The sequence below is a fragment of the Akebia trifoliata genome, unplaced genomic scaffold, assembly GCF_017979445.1.
Source record: "Akebia trifoliata isolate Shusen 1 unplaced genomic scaffold, ASM1797944v1 Contig00135_ERROPOS630964, whole genome shotgun sequence".
NCBI lineage: Eukaryota > Viridiplantae > Streptophyta > Magnoliopsida > Ranunculales > Lardizabalaceae > Akebia > Akebia trifoliata.
The window spans coordinates 219,135-237,973 of record NW_028236851.1 but is presented as its reverse complement, the minus strand read 5'-3'; the positions used below and the strand labels follow the sequence as shown (position 1 = coordinate 237,973).

Genomic DNA, 18,839 nt, shown 5'->3' with positions numbered 1-18,839 from the left:
GATCTCTACAATGGGAAGATCATCTGAAAAAAAAAATCAGTCCAATCTGAAACTTCTAACTCCATTAAAAGTGATTTAGAATGTGGATCCTTAACTTTTTGAATAATTTGTAAATCACTTTTGATGGATTTAGAAGTTTTTGATTGAGCTGATTTTTTTTGTAAGGATGATATTCTCATCATAATGACCATCATCGCAAAAAATCACCTCAATCCAAAACCTCAACCCCAACCATGGAAGGATGCACAGGGAGGCTGCTTTGATGCTTGACGTTGAGCAGCTGCTTTACCTTCACTTCCGATCCACCAGGCCCGCCCTTGAATTGATAGGGGCGAGGCAGGACCATTTCCTATCCGAGTTTCACCTCCCCACCTCGGCCTCGCACAGGCGCACAAACGACTATATCCAGCGAGCGCGATTAGTCTCACCAAAGGTAAGGATATTCTTTGGTGTACCAAAAACAAAAAAGATAAAAAAGAAAAACCCAGTTGGCGGTCGAGTTTTGATCAACTCGGCTGACGTTGTGAAAACATTGGGGGGCGAGTCATCTCGGTCTACCATAGTCAAGATTCGAAGGCGGCACTCCCATGCTTAGCTGGCGCATTCGCGGTCTTTATCAGAACAAAACATAGAGAAGAAAACCAGATTCATTTTGATCTTTCTTTCATCCTCTTAATTATAACAAGAGAGTTTTCTTCTAGATTTAGAGGTAATTCTGCTAAATATCCCTAACATTGGTTTGATTTCACAATAATTGTACATTTTTATAATTTTTGATCTTTTATTACTCTTTGGGGCTTCAGCGATGCAACGGCAGGGATTGAATATTTTCGTGTGGAGATTAGGGCTTGGAAGATTGAATTTTTCTTCGGTAAGTTTGAAAATTTTAATTCTTGAAATTTTAATGAAATTGTATGGTTTTGTTCATGTACTGGTTATGATTGATTTTTATTTATTTTTAAATGATTATGATGGAATGAGTGTTGGTACTGTTTTATCTCTAAAGATCATAACTGTGATTCATTCATAATTTAATTACATACATTTTGATACAATTAATTGCCAATTTAATCACATAACTGTGATTGAATTTTCTATAATTTCATGGTTTTTTTTGAATGATTATGATGGAATCGAAGTTGGGTACTGTCCTATCTCTAAAGAGCATAATTGTGATTCATATTATTAATTTAATTTCATAACTATCTATATTTTGATACAATTAATCGCTAACTATTCAAATTTTTTTATTCAATCAGACAACTAAGGTCCAAAATAAATTTTCATTCAAATTTTTAGTTTTTATGATTTTTAATATAAAATTTCAATTTATATTAGCTGAATATTGATGGACCATAACGTTCTTACATAACTCATAAAGACAAATAAGTAAATAAGCAACATGAAAAGACACAAATCGGAAAAAAAATACCATTACCATACATGGCACTGTTCACACTTTGCAGTTACTGTTCACAAGAAATGGTCACTGAATTTGGCCTTGATGTAGTCTTGATCAAGTTGAGTTAGTTTTGCTAGTTTATTGATTTTTGATCATTTTTTTAATTAAAAACTTTCACATTATAGTTAGCATTCAGAATCCTTGTTACTCTTGGGTTGTAACAAGCTAACAAAATCTCAACTGCATTACCAGGTTAGTGCATGTGGATTAAAACCCAGTTTCGAAAATAGTTCTGAAAGTGGTAATGGCCAAGCTTTAATTAGTGAAGATTTGGACAAATCCAAGTCAAATACACGTACAACTTCTTGTGTGAAGTTGTCAGAAGATCCACCGAAAGATGGTCAAGTTTCTGATATGTTAGTTGATTCGTTTGGAAGGCTACACACTTATTTGAGAATCTCATTGACGGAGCGTTGCAATCTCCGATGCAAGTACTGTATGCCATCTGAGGGTGTGGACCTTACTCCTGGCCCTCTACTTATGTCACAAAATGAGATTGTTCGCTTGGCAAATCTCTTTGTAAGCTCAGGAGTGAGTAAGATTCGTCTGACGGGTGGGGAGCCAACAATTAGGAAAGATATCGAAGACATATGCTTACGGTTGTCGAATTTGAAAGGGTTGAAAACATTGGCAATTACTACAAATGGAATTGTTCTTGCCCGAAAGCTTCCCAAGTTGAAGGAATGTGGGCTGAATTCAGTTAATATAAGCTTGGATACATTAGTTCCTGAAAAATTTGAATTCATGACAAGGCGTCAAGGGCATGGAAGGGTTATGGAATCAATTAATGCTGCTATAAACCTCGGGTATGATCCTGTTAAGGTGCGTTTCTTCTTTGAGATTCCCCTCCCGTCCTTTGAATTCTATCTTGATCAATGAAGTATTCATGGTTTAAAATTTCGTGTCGATTGAATGTTTCCATTAATGAAAAAACCGATACGGTTTCGGTCAATTTATTAGATACAAACCGATACATACCCGATGCATTCTCGGAACATTCAATGTTTCATATCAGTTTTGGCCATTACTGATACGTATTACCGATACACTCCGATATTTTAAACCACGGATGTATCATGCTTTACATTTTTTTGGTTTGTTGCCATCATAATCAGAAAATTCTGAGTTTTTCCAAAAGTTTGTAAAATTCTTCAAATAAGGGACCAGCCGAATAATTCGGCGAGTGGACGAATTAGTCGATGACTTATCTATTGATTGCAAAATATGGTAAACTTTTACACTTCAACCTCAATTTTTTTTTGTGTAATGATTTTGTAACTCAACCTGACTGGGTAACTCAAAAACTCAACTGATGTGTACCCTGCAAGAACCATAGATTTCCCCCCTCGGCATACACAACTGCACATATTTTATAGGGATGTGCATTGTGTATCCCGAGGGAAAAATCTACGGCCGCCACGTCAGTCAGTTTTTTAGTTACCCTGTCATGTTAGTTACAAAATCAGCACTCTTTTTTTTTCTTCAACATTCAAATCTCAAGTACAAGAAAGGGTTTTATGGAGGAGTCAAGAATTTGAATTTTGGTAAGAAATCTAAAAACATTGTTTTATATTTCCCGATTTTTTGACGAAATATTTATGAATTCATCCGAATTAACTGAATTGAAACCTCGCCAAATAATTACTGAATTCAAACTTTGTTACTATGGTTATCATCATTATTTTGGTTGAATTTTCCTATGAAGTGAATATGGAAGATTCTTTGCTATTTGTGTTTTATGTCAGGTGAACTGTGTTATAATGCGTGGGTTTAATGACGATGAGATCTGTGATTTTGTGGAGTTAACACGCGACAAACCGATCAATGTTCGGTTCATTGAGTTCATGCCTTTTGATGGAAATGTGTGGAATGTCAAGAAACTTGTTTCGTATTCGGAAATGTTGGATAGAGTGGTAAGGTAGAAACCTGACAGATGATCCAGTGTTTAAAGATTCTTTCATAGATATATATATATATATATATATATATATATATATATATATATAGTCTGGATTAAAGTGTTTGTGATAACTGAGCAGGCACAACAGTTTCAAGGCTTACATAGGCTTCAGGATCACCCCACAGATACAGCCAAGAATTTCAGGATAGATGGGTATTGTGGTACCGTATCTTTTATCACATCAATGACAGAGCATTTCTGTGCTGGTTGCAATAGATTGCGACTTTTAGCTGATGGGAACTTCAAAGTATGCCTATTTGGTCCCTCAGAGGTATAAAATCTTCACTTGTTTTACGTCCATCCATCCATGCTTGCATTTGTTATGATCTTTCACTCTCGTTCAATATTGAATTTACTATGATAAAAGAAATGAAAAAATATTTACTATCATGTTTTGATGTTAGCTTTTTTACTTATACTGCTAATATTATTACTTCAACTAAGGTTTGGGTATATTGATGCTTATCTCGATATATTTCCATGGTTAAATGGCTGGTGTGTCACCCAATTACTTCATTCCATTGGTATTGCATGGAACATCATATACATGACTTTCATGTTTGAACCTCCCGATATGGGCAAGATACCCATTCTTGAGTATTCTGATAATGCAAATATATAACTGCGAGCCAATTCCCCCCCCCCCCCCCCCTCTTAATATTGGAAGGGAAACAAGACAGATCATGAGGGATGACAGAAGTGAGCAAGACACTCCCCTACCATTTACCTTGTGAGTTAAATACATGAACAACAAAACAACAACAACGAAGACAACAACGGAAACAACAAAGCCTTATCCAACTAAAAGAACCATGTTCCTTCATTCCACTTTGTTTAGAGCCAAGGCTTCTATTATTAAATGTTGGTTCATATTTCCTTTCACTATCTCCATCCATGTTCTTTTGGGTCTTCCTCTAGCCTTTTTAGGACCATCAGCTTGAATATTTCTTTTAATTTGCTTGTGATGAATCTTCATTGAACATACCCAAATGATATTAGTTTATCGCTTATTGGAGCTACTCTTACATTTTTCCAAATGCATACGTTTCTAATTTTATCTTTCCTAGTCTTTCCAGTTATCTGTCTCAATATCCTTATCTCTACTACATTCAATTTATTGACATGATACTTCTTGACTGGCCAACATTTTGTTCCATAAAGCATAGCTGGTTTTACTACCATCTTAAAAATGAAATAGAAGGCCAACACAACGGGAAATATAGAGCTCTTGCAAATTGGAATAATAGAAGAGCAATACAACACCAAAGCTTTGATTGTGAGAATCAACTCTTCAATGGAGTTTGACTTTTCATTTCAGATACACATATTCCTTAGCTTCCACATTATCTGTCATGCCACAAAAGGGAACAACTTGATAACCTCCAACCCCTCGATTAAAAGATGCAGTACCAACCTTTTAGCAAATCAATTAGACTTCTTGAGAAAGTCTAAGATAGACCGAAGACTGGAGACAACCCGCCCCTCACAAATCTGCAATGTATAGAGAAGTGATCTATTGAATCCATAATATTATCTATAAAAAAGGCACATGGAACACTTTTTTGGGATCAATCTCTCTTACTGATGATTTACCTTGACGATCATACCAAAAGCTGCAATCCACATAAAGAAGGCCATCTTGGATATAACAGAGGCACCCTTGTTAAGAAACAGGAAACCCACTTTGGACCAAAGAAAATATTTTGGAGTAAAATGATTTTGATAGTAACACCTCCTTTAGGGTCCATTTCTTTTTTCTATTTTCTATTTTCTTAATTGGTGGGTGGTGGACTTGAGCCCACAACCTCAAAGTTACTTTTCAATGTGTTAACCAACTAAGCTATGGATCTAAGTCCACAAATTTATGTACTTGATAAACCCATCTTCTTCTTTTGCCACCATAATATTCTCAAACATACCCATGAGTTTTGCCAAGTCCTCCGATCCAATTGGTGATGTTTGTTATAGAGTCTCACATTCCATAAGCTCCTGCCTCCTTCAATATCCTAACAATCTTTCACAAGGGCCTTCATTCCAGACAAAACCTAGAAAGAATAGAGTTTTCTTGAATGCTTCATCTCCAACATTATACTTCTTTCCAAAATCTAACTCTTTTGCCGTACTCACCTCCAAACCTATTCAAAATGTATTTTTTAAAATTTCTGTTGATTTTTTTGATCCTTTTCTAGATGTATGACCCAAATGAAAAAAAAGGATATTGCAATCCCATCTCCTCATATTTGGCTCGCATATCTACTACCAACCATTCATTTCCACATGAATTTTTATTCCACTTTGAATTTTCAAAGCTATTCCTCTTCAGAGCCTAGTTGACATATCTAACCCAAAACAAGACCTCCCTCTTCTTATGCGTACAAATTAGTATTTGTTATACAAGATGTTACTATAATTTTCCTCCTTATCTTTCCATAAGTAATCCTTGATGATCCTCTCCTCCTTCAATGCTATACATACAAGCAACATCATACTCATAAAATGCAAGGCTCGATGATGCACTTTTAATTAGGAGTCCATCTTGGGCAGGCCTCAATGGGACTAATCTACCTTGTTCCGTGCTTAGGCATGATGTTTTGAAGTTCGGGTTGGGCCTGAGTTTGGGTCGATTAGAAACTAGGTCGGGCTTAGTCTGGGATTTTGGATAATAGATTAACACAAGTTCAACCTCAAATTCACATGCATCATTATAAGCAATGAGAAAAGAGTTAGGGGGAACTTATTTTCCCGGTTTATCAATATTTGTTCCTTATTTCTTTGGTCAAAATGATCAATTTTTTCCTCTTCATCCTCTTTTCGGTCTCCTTTTCCATCTCTCTTATTTGTGTCATTTATCTTCTTTCCTTTCTCTTATGGCCCCTCTTCCCATTTTCTCTTTCTCACCTTCTTTCCTTTTTTCACTTCATCATAATTTTTTTTGGTCTATTTCTATGTTTTGGGCATTATTTCTCTAAATCTGAAACAACTCTAATGACCCAAACCAACTGGCTCGAACTTGGGTCAAACTATGTTCACTTATAATTGGGCTTGGGCTAAGTATCATAAGGCCAAGGTTGGGTTTGGCTTCGGGCTTGAGTTGAATGTCTGATGTCTGAGTTGCTTGGGTTGGCATCTAGTTCAATCCACTCGTACAAGTTACACCCCTACTTCTAATTAGTGTGATCTTCCCACCTTTATTATCATTGGATCCCAAATCATCTTTTACTTATAAGGTGTTTCCAAGAGTAGATCCAAATATGAAGTCGGAATATTCCCCTTTTTGCAACCCGAATTCTTTACTATCAACTCCAAGTTAGCCACTTCCTCCACACCAAAGATTTAGTTTTTAATAGATTAACATGAAGATTTGATGCCACCTCAAAACATTTAAGCACACACTCAAATGCCTTATTTGACTAATTGAAGCCTTCATGAAAATGATTTTATTAGTAGACTAGAGGTGAGAAATACTTGGTCCTTTAAGGAAAACTAAAGCCTTCTATCACCCTTTTTCTATCGCTTTGATAATAAAATGACTTAGACCTCCGCTAAAATGAAGAACAAGAATGGATGATCTTCTCGTATCAAACTTGTCGAACTCTTGAAGACACCAGATGGAGAGCTAATGGTTAACATTGAGAAGGAAGCCAAATAAATGCAATTTTATATTCACTTCCTCTTATCAATTCAAAGGCCGATCTTGCAAATACGTAATCCAAAAAGCCACAAGGTTGTATATGCTTCTCAATGTCTACTATGCAAGGGTTCCATGGATCACCTGCCATAACCGTTGAGTTTATATACTCTTGGCTAGTAGAACCCATCCAATACCTTTCTCTTTAAGAAAGACACCTTGAATGGAGGAAATAATTACCCCAAACCTCTTTTATCCTTGAAGTTAGAACCTTGGGTTGAATCTTATAAACACTACCTGCCAAACGAATATAAAGACTCTTTTACCACGCTCGTAAAGTTTGTTCTTATTATTTACTATAAAAGAAGTATAAAGAGCCAATTCAAAGCTATTGAAACTTAGGATCTTTTTTCTCTTCATCTCCCTTATCACCTTCTTCACCCTCACCTCCTGGTAGTCTGTTTCTCCAATTTCTCATTCTGAGAGGAACGAATGTTGTCGTACTCTGAAAATTCTTGGCTTTGTACCATGTCTAGTCCTAGAGGGGGTGGGGGGGGGGTGAATAAGATAATTAAAAATTTCTTTCGATTATCCAATTTTAACTTAGATTAATAATGTGACTGTTTGTTTTAAGTCATTCACCTATCCTCGATTTTGCGCTTATGTCTCTAAGTTGCATTTAATGAAAATACATTTAGAATTTGAACATTTATTTTGTCATGTCATTCAATGACTCATTCATATAAAATTTACCTATTTGGCATTCATGACATCTCATGACATTCAAAGCATTCAAGTGTAAATTGTGGAATCATAAAACAATCACGAGATATAAGACTTATGATGGTTTGGCGATGTGCCTATATCCATTCTCACAACATGTCTCTAGTTTGGGATGCAATTGATGGTCACTTAAAATCTAAACATTGATGGCATGTCATACATAGCATAATATTCATTTATGGCATGCATTCATCTAAGTGTAAATTGATAGAGGCATTTTCACAAACACGAGACAAGCAATTTATGGTGGTTCAGCAACGTGCATACATTCACTTCCAAGGTCACCTTTACAAAGGTCTTGGTGTTCACTAATCAATGAGGTTTATGGTTCACCTCGAACCGTACAAAGAATTTTTATACATAGGTTAAATTCTAAAACCTTAATATCGAGAGAAACACATCATCTCAAAATTTGTGAATTTTGTTCCTCGGAAATTTACGAACCTCTACTTTTGTCAAGAGTCATCGATTCTAACAAGAGCTTGATTTTTGAGGGTTGAACCAAGTAACCACAGACATAGATTTTGAAATAAAAACAAAATCACAAGGACTCACTCAACACTTAAGGTTTGCCAATGGCGATCTTGAATTCTTTGAGTCCTTCAGCTCACAAGTACGTCTCGATGGTTGAATCTTCCAATCAAGCTTTCGAGTTCGTTGGCTCTTTGTGATCACTCCTTCCATCTTCTCTTTTTTGCTCTTTGCTCCATGAATGTATCAATGTGTATGCAAGGTGAGGTTTGATGGTGGGAGTGGGATCAAATGAGAGGTTGAAAATTCTCTCAAAGTGTAGAGAGGGGAGAGCATAAGTTCTTTTGCAATTGATCCAACCCACGAATGAACTCAAGAATGAGTTTTATACACATTTAAGGGTTTTTTCGAAAGCTATCGGTGGCACCAGAGGCTCAATGGTAAAAAATGTAACCGTTAGAGGGTTTTGCTGGTGGCATTGTGAGCCAGATGGCCACCGTTGGAACTAGGCAGCTTGCCGCTAGTGGCCTTGGTGAGTGTCATTTCGGGTCCAATAACAGTTACGAAAATGCCATTTTGAGCTCCCGGAAGCTCTGATGATCAAAACATTCAAGTATTTTGTAGATATTATTAATATAAGATCTCCAAACTTTCACCAAGGGGTGGACCATGACCTAAGGGTGGTAAAATTATCAGAATACCCTTTGTGCCATTTCGGGCCAGATTGAACTTTTAGGAAGTCCGGTGATTAAACGCTTTGGGATTTTAATAGATGTTACCTATATAGGCTCCCCAAACTCTCACCAAGGTATGGGACATGGTCTAAGGGTGGTCAAATGACCAAAATACCCTTTATGACCATTATGACTTTCGACAAGCCATTTTTAGCTCTCAAAAGTTCTGATGAATGAATGGGTTGGGGAATAAGTTTTCCTAACCAATATGGGTCGACCTAACAATCATCTAAGGGTTGGGGAATGGTCTAGGTGGTCTCATTACTTTTTAAGTTTTGTGCACACGCATTTGGAGCTTTTTGTTGATGTGCTTGAAGTTGAGCGGTTTTACCTAAGTCTCATGCGTCTTCCAATGCAAACCGATCTGACACAAAACTTACGTCCCGGTATTGACAAAATATGGAACTAACATACTCAAGTCTATCTAGCGTGGATCTAAAAGTGGTAGGAACTATATACAAACAAGAAAAATGATTTATCACCTCCACCTGACCCTCTTTTATTCAATACTGATTCTTTCTGGAATAGAAATACTGTAACCGAGGGGTTTCTTCTATGGTAGGCCAAGGAAGGGCCATTAGGCTGAAATCAGAATATAAAGCCTCCAAAGAAACATAAAGCAAAAAATCTATTAAGTCTGCATAAATGGGTGTCTTTTGATTATTAGACCATGTATAGAAAGCACGTAATAGAGAAAAGTCAATCAAGCATTCCTACTTTCAAACTTTGCAGACTTTTTTTCATGCTTATGGTTATTCTAGTTCTACCGTTCTTCTGGTGACAAAACCTGTTTATGTTGAAATCACCTCCTTCCCATCCACTCTTGATCAAACAAGAAATGATGCTAATCTATGTTTTAGTAATCAAGAAAAGTTATAGAGGATGAACATTTTTCTGAGTTTGAAACCTATATTTTCATACGTGAAAGGTTGAGATAAGGGGTTCTTAAGATTCTAGTCTAGAGACGTGTCCTATGGCTCGAGTACAACAATGAGTAAAGGATCCCTTGATGCAAATTTCAATGAAAATGGGGGGATTCTTTACATTCTTAATGAAACATAAAGGTATTATCTGTGGATGATCCTATTAGTTAATTCACAATACCATGTGAATCATGGTTTTGCTGGTCACATCCAACTTGCTATCGTCCAAGACCTAACACCATGATGTTAAGAGGACTCTAATGGTACTGTTAAACCATATGGTTCAATTTCATCTAATTAGATTGTGTTTCTGTTAGGGGAAAAGATTTGGTTAAGTGTATCTTTCCTCCTACACCTCAATTGGTTTATAATATGCTCTTTCCTATACTAGCTGGATCCTTGGGTGTGGAGTGCAATAATATGTAACATCAACAAGGATAGATCAACCATTCCTTGGTTTTTTCCCCCCAAATTCCAGATTCCATTTGAACGATTGATTTGATTGTCAGTTGTGGGCTGTTGCCAACTTGTCATTTACTGCCTCATGATATGCTTAATGGGACACATTTACAGTTGAAATACTTTGGTTAATTTCGGTACCCATGCTTTTATTGTTTAATTTCACATAAGGTTCCTACCAAGCCCCAGCTTATCTACTGAAATTGAGCCAAAATGAAGAAATGACAACTGTCCCTAGAGCCATCCCATTGTAAACTATTTCATTTGGTGGAAATTCCACGGGATTCTTCCTAATTCCGTAGAATATCTAGACAAGGTGAGAGTAAGAATATCAGATGCGTAAACATGCTAATGGAAGTAGGTTTTTCCATGGGACTCTTCTTAATTCCCTAGAATATTGGGCCAAGGTGAGAGTAAGCTTATCAGATACGTAAACATGCTAATGAAAGTAGGTATTTGAGCTCTGGAGGATGGAGTTACCTAAGTCATTGATCATATAAAATGCCTTTGCCTTTTGGTTCTCATCAGTGTTGTCAAATGCGATCGCACATGATTCTGAAACATTATGCCGTGGCATACAAACGTATGCGATGGCATATTACTCCAATGGTTAAAAATTTGATTATTGGAGCATTAAATTTAACTTTTTTTTAAATCTATCTTCTCCTACAAATACCCTATTTTTGCATCATTCTAAGCTATTTCTTTTACTCTTTAATTCACATGTATTCTCTTTAAATCCTATTTTTACATATATTTTTCAAAATATTGAGTTTATGCATTCTAATATAAGATCATATTATCTTGTGATTAAACTATTAAAGTGAAGTCCATTTTAAGTTTCCAAAACTAGAACTTGATAATTGAAGTAAAGCCACATTTCTATCATGGAAAATTTTATACATCATTGTCTATTTGACTATTTGACTTCTTTTATTCTTGTTACTAAATGACTAAACATAATCAATTTTATTCAATTTTGGAAATGAAAGCTATCCAAATGTATTGTTTTAGGTTTGTTTTTATTTTCTAATATTTTTCTGACTTTTTAAAACATTTTTTTCTTATTTTTATTTATTTTTTTGAAATTAGAAAATAGTTTGTGCAATATGCTACCGCATATGCCATATACGATTTCGCATATGCACATTGCATATGCTATTTGATAACATTGGTTCTCGTTAGAGTTTATTTCTGACATATAAATGTTACTATTACAGGTTAGCTTAAGAGATCCCATTCGTCGTGGTGTTGATGATCAGGGGCTGAAAGAAATAATTGGAGCAGCGGTATGCGTAACGAATTTCTCATGATGTTTTTAGTTTAAAGAAAAAAATTCATCTTATCTTTAATTTGTTTTATTCTTGTTCTTAATGATACGTCAATCTAGGAAACGACAACTTGCTGATCTCAAGTTATCGGTCTTGTACCCCAACCTGAAAAGAATACCTATTTTCTTATGTTTTTTAAATGTTTAGCTTGACCCTACTAGTTGCACCTCACGGAAGTAGTCTTTGCGATCTCCTTCAATCCACAACATCCTTTTTGACTCCTATTCTCTTGACATTGCTGTCAATTGCAATCACATTCCCTTGTTGCCGCAGTCATATGTATGGATGCCTTCCGTTGTTGTCGTAGTCATACATATGGAATGCAATCGGTGGAAAAAGAAGAAGACAATGATGACGAAAAAATGAAAAAGGAGATGATGTCACGTCCCAATATTTGGAATTCTGATTATCTTAAATTTTTAGATCACAAGGAGTGACCTTTGACAACTCCTTAAATAGTGTATTAATTATTAGAAAATTCGATAGAGTTTCCTCGTTATTTCTGTACTTAATTTTTTTTCTTACTTGTAATTACCACGTTTTTTTAGCTCTTCAATAATCACAATCAAAATTACAACTTCAAAGTAACCAAAGTCACATTAACATCTAGTTCCAATTGCATGATCCTAATCATAGTTGACTTTTTACAACTTATATGCAAGTTACACAAGTACTTACACCAAAAGAACATCTGTCCTACCAAAAATCAAATGTCTTTCTGGTCCTACAATCTCAACTAAGGGTGTCAATGGGTACCCAATTACCCGATGTACCCAAAATTGATTAGTTGGTTTTGGGTCTACCAATATGGATCCGATCATTCTCAGGTTTGGTTCTGGGTAGCTATCTTAAGGACCCAATAAGAATCGGGTATCCTTCTGGTACCTAATAAATTTATAACATTATAATAAAACTAGTAGTCTAATTAAATGCTTACGAAGAAATATCTTGAAGTAAATATAGTTGAAGTAAGATTAGAATATAAAGAAAATGTGAATTCTTTACTTTTTACATTTTCTCTACATGAACTTCCATTCATTTTTCATATTTTTATACAATTTCAATGACGAATGGTTCATACTATAATTTTGTATGATTTTATTCTCAAAAGTTTGATTTGCTTGAAGAATTTATTGTTGTTCTTAACTTTCAATTAAGGAGTTACAAGTTAAATTGTTACATCTGTAAAATAATTGTCTATTTCATTGATTCTCATAATTTTCGCTCATTAAAAAAAAAAATTATCTATCCCAATGGTATTTGATGGGTATCGATTATTTGTAGGGTCGGTTATGGGTCCAAGGATCTCATGCCCGAAATCGAAATCAATAAGAATCAGAACTGAGATTTATTTAGATTCTGGTTCTAGGTATATGTGGAATCAACTCATTGATACTCATATTCTCAACTTACTCTTCAAGGGGTATGAGGGAAGGTTGAGCTTTGGGGAAAGCCCAACAAGTAAATCTAACTTATGCATATGGTTTTAAGTAGAAATCAGAGGTTGGTTACTTCAAAACACAATTTCAAGAAAGTTACGAGGAATACATTTTTAACATAAACAATGAAACCAATAATGTAAATATTGATTACCTTCAAATCACATTTATGTAAACTTTTTCAATGATATTGAAAAGAAGAACGTCATGAAAAGAAACCATGATATTAATATAGAAATCTGACGATACACTAATGATTCATGATCATTGAAAATCTCTTTATATTCATTTTCACTTATATTCACGATCGAATGCAATAGTTTTAGAATCTCATTAGTCTTACAATTTTTTTAATGTATAATCTTGCCAATTGATCTTAAGGAGTAAGTAGCCTTTGTAACTAGAAAGTGAACGGACTTGGTAAGCGGATCAACTATCATCTAGATAATTTCATAACCATTTCTTGTCCTAGACAATCTTCATTCAAAATCCATTGTGACTCTGGACTTTGATAACTCGAAAAAGTTGTATATGAAAACCTACCACATTTCAAAGATAAGTATTCAAAGTGGTTCAAAATGAATAAGAAAATATGAAGGAATATAGAACTATTTCAAAAGTTAAGAATTTTGAAGGAATATAGAACATATGAAGGAATATAGAACTAGTAGGACTTAATTAACCTCCTCTAGCCAAACATAAGGAAGATGAATTCAAAGAATAAGAAGATGAAGATTTCGGTTATTCTATCTTTATAAGGAACGATATATAGAAAGTTCTAATTACAAAAATATCAAATGAACCTTTTAGAACCCCCCTCATTGTTCCAAAAAGAAGATATATAAATCCTGATTATGTAGAAAGAAAAACAAACCTTGAAGAGGTTACTAGTAAATACCGTGAGATTTTAGTATTGGAGTTGGAATTAGAATAACTAGAAGAAGAAGATCCATATAAAACATGGTGGGAACTAAATTGAGTGATGTTATCATTCATTAATAAAGGAAGTAGCCCCTACTTATAGAAATAAAGAATGACAAGAACCAGTAATTAAAAGATCAATATTTTAGGATAAATCAGTAACTTGAATGCGGAATGAAGTAAGTAAATGTTTGCATTGTGGTTGAAACCATGGAAAAAAACTGTGCATTATGATGGGAGTTTATTTCAATGTGATCAGTCAAATCACGGTAGAAGAGACTATTCAATGATAAGAAAGCAACACATGCAAGTACATCCAAAGCAATGACAAAACGTACTCTTTATATTTTTCATCAGTTAGCAAGAATGTTTATAGATCCTGGCTCTACGCATTTTATTGTTTCTCCATGTTTTGCTAATTATCTTGAAGTAGAAGTTTATGAATTAGATCATACACTGTCAATAGCCACAATAGTAGGTGATACTGTGTTGACTGATTTGGTATATAGTGTTAGTATTATATGGGTTGATAGTCAAAAATTGGTGATAGACTTTATTTTGCTAGACATGCAGGACTTTGATGTTATTTTAGGCATGAATTGACTAAATGTAAATTGTTTTAGTGTTGATTGTTTTAGAAAGATAGTAACTATTTAGATGCTGGATAGGATGGTGTTTTAGTGTATATGTTCTAAAGTAAATTATTCTCTCCAAATGACCAAGTATTTATGAGCAGAGTTGTTGCTTAAGAGAAGATGCAAGTGATACTTAATATGTGTTATTAAGGCACCAAAGGAGAAAATATTGCTAAAGGATATCCTGGTTGTTCGTGAGTGCGTTGATATGTCTTTAGAAGAGTTGTTTGGATTACTTCCACATAAGGAAATTGAGTTTACCATTAAGTTGATTCCGGAAATTAGTCCAACATCTAGAGCACCACTTCAGATGACACTTGTCTGGCTTAAATAACTAAAGAGCAATTTTAGGATTAATTTGATAAAGGTTTTAATAATCCAGTGTTTCGCCTTGAGGTGCTTCAATATTGTTTGTTACGAGAAAAGATGGGACAATGAGGTTGTGTATCGATTGTCAATTGTTGAATAAGGTAACAATAAAGAATTAGTATTCTTTGTCTAGGATTGGTGATTTATTTGATTAGTGAGAAAAGTCCAGTGTTTTAAAAAAAAATTACCTTGAGGTCAGGTTATCATCAGCTTAGAGTATGGGATGAGTATATTCTCAAGTTTTCGTTAAGAACTTGTTGTGGACACTATTAGTTTTTGGTTAATGTCGTTTAGATTAACAAATGTTTCGCTGCATTTATGGAATTAATAAATAGAATTTTTCAGCTATACTAGGATTAGTAGGATCAAATTGTTGTGGTTTTATTGACAATATTTGATTTATTTTTTCAAGTTAAGAATTTTATGAAGACTATTTGAGATTAGCTCTTCAAGTTTGGAGACACAATCATTTATTTGGAAATTGAGGAAGTGTAAATTTTGCTTTAGGAAGTGAAATTTTAGGGGTATGTCTTTAAATGAGTATCACTACGTCTTGTAATGGTTGAAGCAACACTCAGATAAGAACGTTCTTCAACTATATCAAAGATTAGGAGTTTTCTAAAATTAGCTGGATATTAATGTCCCCAGACTTATAGCTCCATTGACTCAATTAACTCGGAAGAAGTTATGTTTTTGTGGATTGATGGATGTGAATGAAGTTTTCAAGGGTTGAGAACTTGTTTCACATCGGCCTTATTATAATTATTCCTTCTAGTAGTAGAGGTTTGGTGATTTATACTGATACTTCTCATATGGGTTTGGGGTGTATCTTAATGCAACTGGGAAAAGTAGTCACTCATACTACAAGGTAGTTGAAGAACTACGAAAAGAATTATTCCATCCATAATTAGGAGTTAGCTGCAGTAGTCTTTGCTTTAAAAATTTGGAGACACTTCTTGTATGGTGAGAAGCTTGAAATTTTTACTAGGCATAGATGTCTGAAATATCTTTTTCTTAGAAGGCATTGAAAATGAAAAAAGAAGGTATAGGAATTTTTTTTGGTTAAAGATTATAAATTTATTAACTAGTATCCTTTGTTGTTGATGCTTTGAGTCGCAAGAGTACAAGAATAATAGCTTATTAATAATTTGGGAGTGATGGTTAATAATAGTTTGTGATTGGGATTTAGAGTATAGTTAGAGCAGACTCGAGCATTTTAACTAATTGGAGGATGCAACTGACATTTGAGTTAAAAAAAAAAGAAGGAAGAAGAGGTCATGCAATTTGGGAAGAAGGGTAAGTTAGCTTCAAATTGTATTGGTCTATTCGAGAATTAGATAAGGGAAAAGTTGTTTATTCCCACGTTGGACACTCATTGCCTTGTCTCTCTCCTTATAACCTCCTGGGCCTCTCCACTCCTTGCCTATTGATTTTGAGTTGGACCCCCAAACTTACCAAAAGTAACTTGCAAGTTAGCTCTTCCACCTTAGTTGTCAGTTGTTCACAATGTATTTCATGTACCAATGTTCTATAGATTTTCTTCTTCTTCTTCTAGTTCTTTTAATATTGCAAAATTGTCTCCTACGCTTTCTTCTCATTTCAACTCCACCATTAAAAATTCGCCATATTTACTAGAGACCTCAGCAGGGTCTATTTTTTTGTTTACATGTCCGGGGTCTGTATATCTTCTTTTCGGACCAATGAAGAGAGTTTTACATGTTCTAGTTCAAAATTCCTAACTCTTGAAATAGTTCTTTATTCCTCAATATTTTCTGATTCATTTGGAACCACTTTGAATATTTGTCTTTGACATGTGGTAGGTTTTTGTATATAATTTTTTCGAGTTGTTCAAGTCCAAAGTGACAGTGGAATTTATGTTAGGATTGTTTAGGACAAGAAATGATTATGATATTATCTGGATAATTATTGATCCGCTTATTAAGTCGGTTCACTTTTTAGTTATCATAGCTACTTACTCCTTAGATAGACATTAAGGAGATTGTAAGATTGCATGGGAGACGACTGTTGAAATTTCAAGTTGGAGATCGTGTATTCTTAAAAGTTTCTCCGATAAAAGGAGTAACGCGATTTGAGATGAAGGGAATGCTCCAAGATATATAGGTTCATTCTAAATTTTAGATAGAATTGGAGAAGTAGAATCCAAGTTAGCTCTTCCAACTCAATTGTCAGGTGTTCACAAAGTATTCCGTGTATCAATGCTCAAATGATATGAGCTAGATCCTTCTCATATATTGGAGTACGAGCAAATGCAGTTAAAGGAAGATTTAACTTATGTCGAGCAACCAGTTCAAATTCTAGACAATAAAAAACAAGTTCTCAGATCTAGACCGATATCTGTGATAAAGGTTTATTGGCAATATTGTACTGCTAAGGAATCCACTTGGGTATGAGAAAATAAAAATCCAGGAAACGTATTCATATTTATTTCAAAAATATGTTCATAAATTTAGTGGACTATTTTTTTAAAATGAGGGTAGAATGTAATGATCTGATTTTTTAAAATTTAGAAGAGTTAAATGTGTTTATATAACTTATTTAAAGAAAATAAATAAATAATTTATCCTAGATTTGAAGAACTTGAAAAAGGTTGGTTTTTAAGAAGAAGAATCAAAAGTTTAGGTTAGAGGTTGAATAGGAGGGCATTTGCGTCATTTTTATTAGTGCATAAGAAAAGACTAAGATCAAGGGGTTTACGTCATTAAAGTGAAAACCCGAACGGTGTATGGTAACACTTTGGATGCTTAACAGTTATTTTAGGTTGAATGACCATAAAACGTACTATAATAGCCCAATAAGATTGATGATCATGTGAATATGTGATTTATAGATGATTTGATCTCTTAAGTAGTTCTTCTTGTTTTAGGTGAAGAGGAAGAAAGCTGCTCATGCTGGCATGTTTGACATTGCAAAGACGGCAAATAGACCTATGATACATATGGTGGCTGAGGCTTGGTATGCCGTTTTTCTTTGTTCCTTTCTATTGCTTCTATCAATCTATTTGATATCAAATATGTTGATTCCTTCTTATTTCATCCTGGTAGAATAGAAAAATTATATACTTTTTTCATTGGATTTTTGTCAAAACTAAAATCATTTTGATGTGCTTTGCTATGTTTGAGATGAAACTAACATTGTAATTAATATTATTTGCCTAGTCAATTATTTTGACTTCATTGTGGAGTGTGCCAATTCACGAGTAGATGCATCAAGAATTGGTGTAAATCTTTGTAGCTAACTACCTTCACGACACTCAAAGGCTACCTAACATACATGGTTTGGTAATTTGATGTGTCTTGCTCTTTAAGAGGATTTCCCAGTAATGAAAATGTGAAGCATGTTTTAAGGACTCAAGCATGAGATAATAAAATGCCAACAGGAAGGTCAAAATGACATATTGAGGTTGTAAAAAACTAAGGAAAAACCTATCTTTCTTTATCCATTTAGTTGGTTTCCTCCCAAGTTTCTTAGCTTGTCCTCTTGGTTGTGTTTGGTTGTGTTTGTTTCACAGGTTCTTTTGTTTCATAATAAGTTGGAAACTGAAATCCTTGTTCGTCTAGTTTGTCTCCCTATGAAATAAGCAGGAACTGTTTGAACTACAAAATAGCAAAACAATGGTTAAAAATGACTGCTCTCCAAAGTTCTGTTGGACAAAACTCAATATCTCCAACGTATAAATTCTGTGAGTCTCCAATTTTTTTATAAC

General features: G+C 34.5%; 1 protein-coding gene across 1 annotated transcript; it reads left to right on the top strand.

The window, feature by feature from the left end:
• Nucleotides 1-495: 495 nt before the first annotated feature.
• Nucleotides 496-18,288, top strand: LOC147381915 (GTP 3',8-cyclase-like). Its single transcript, XM_086429790.1, has 7 exons — nt 496-709; nt 804-871; nt 1,655-2,284; nt 3,208-3,375; nt 3,502-3,693; nt 11,641-11,709; nt 18,000-18,288. The coding sequence occupies exons 2-7, from the start codon at nt 806-808 to the stop codon at nt 18,180-18,182; spliced, it is 1,308 nt and encodes a 435-aa protein (XP_086285916.1). The 5' UTR covers nt 496-709; nt 804-805; the 3' UTR covers nt 18,183-18,288.
• The last annotated feature ends 551 nt before the right edge of the window (nt 18,289-18,839 follow it).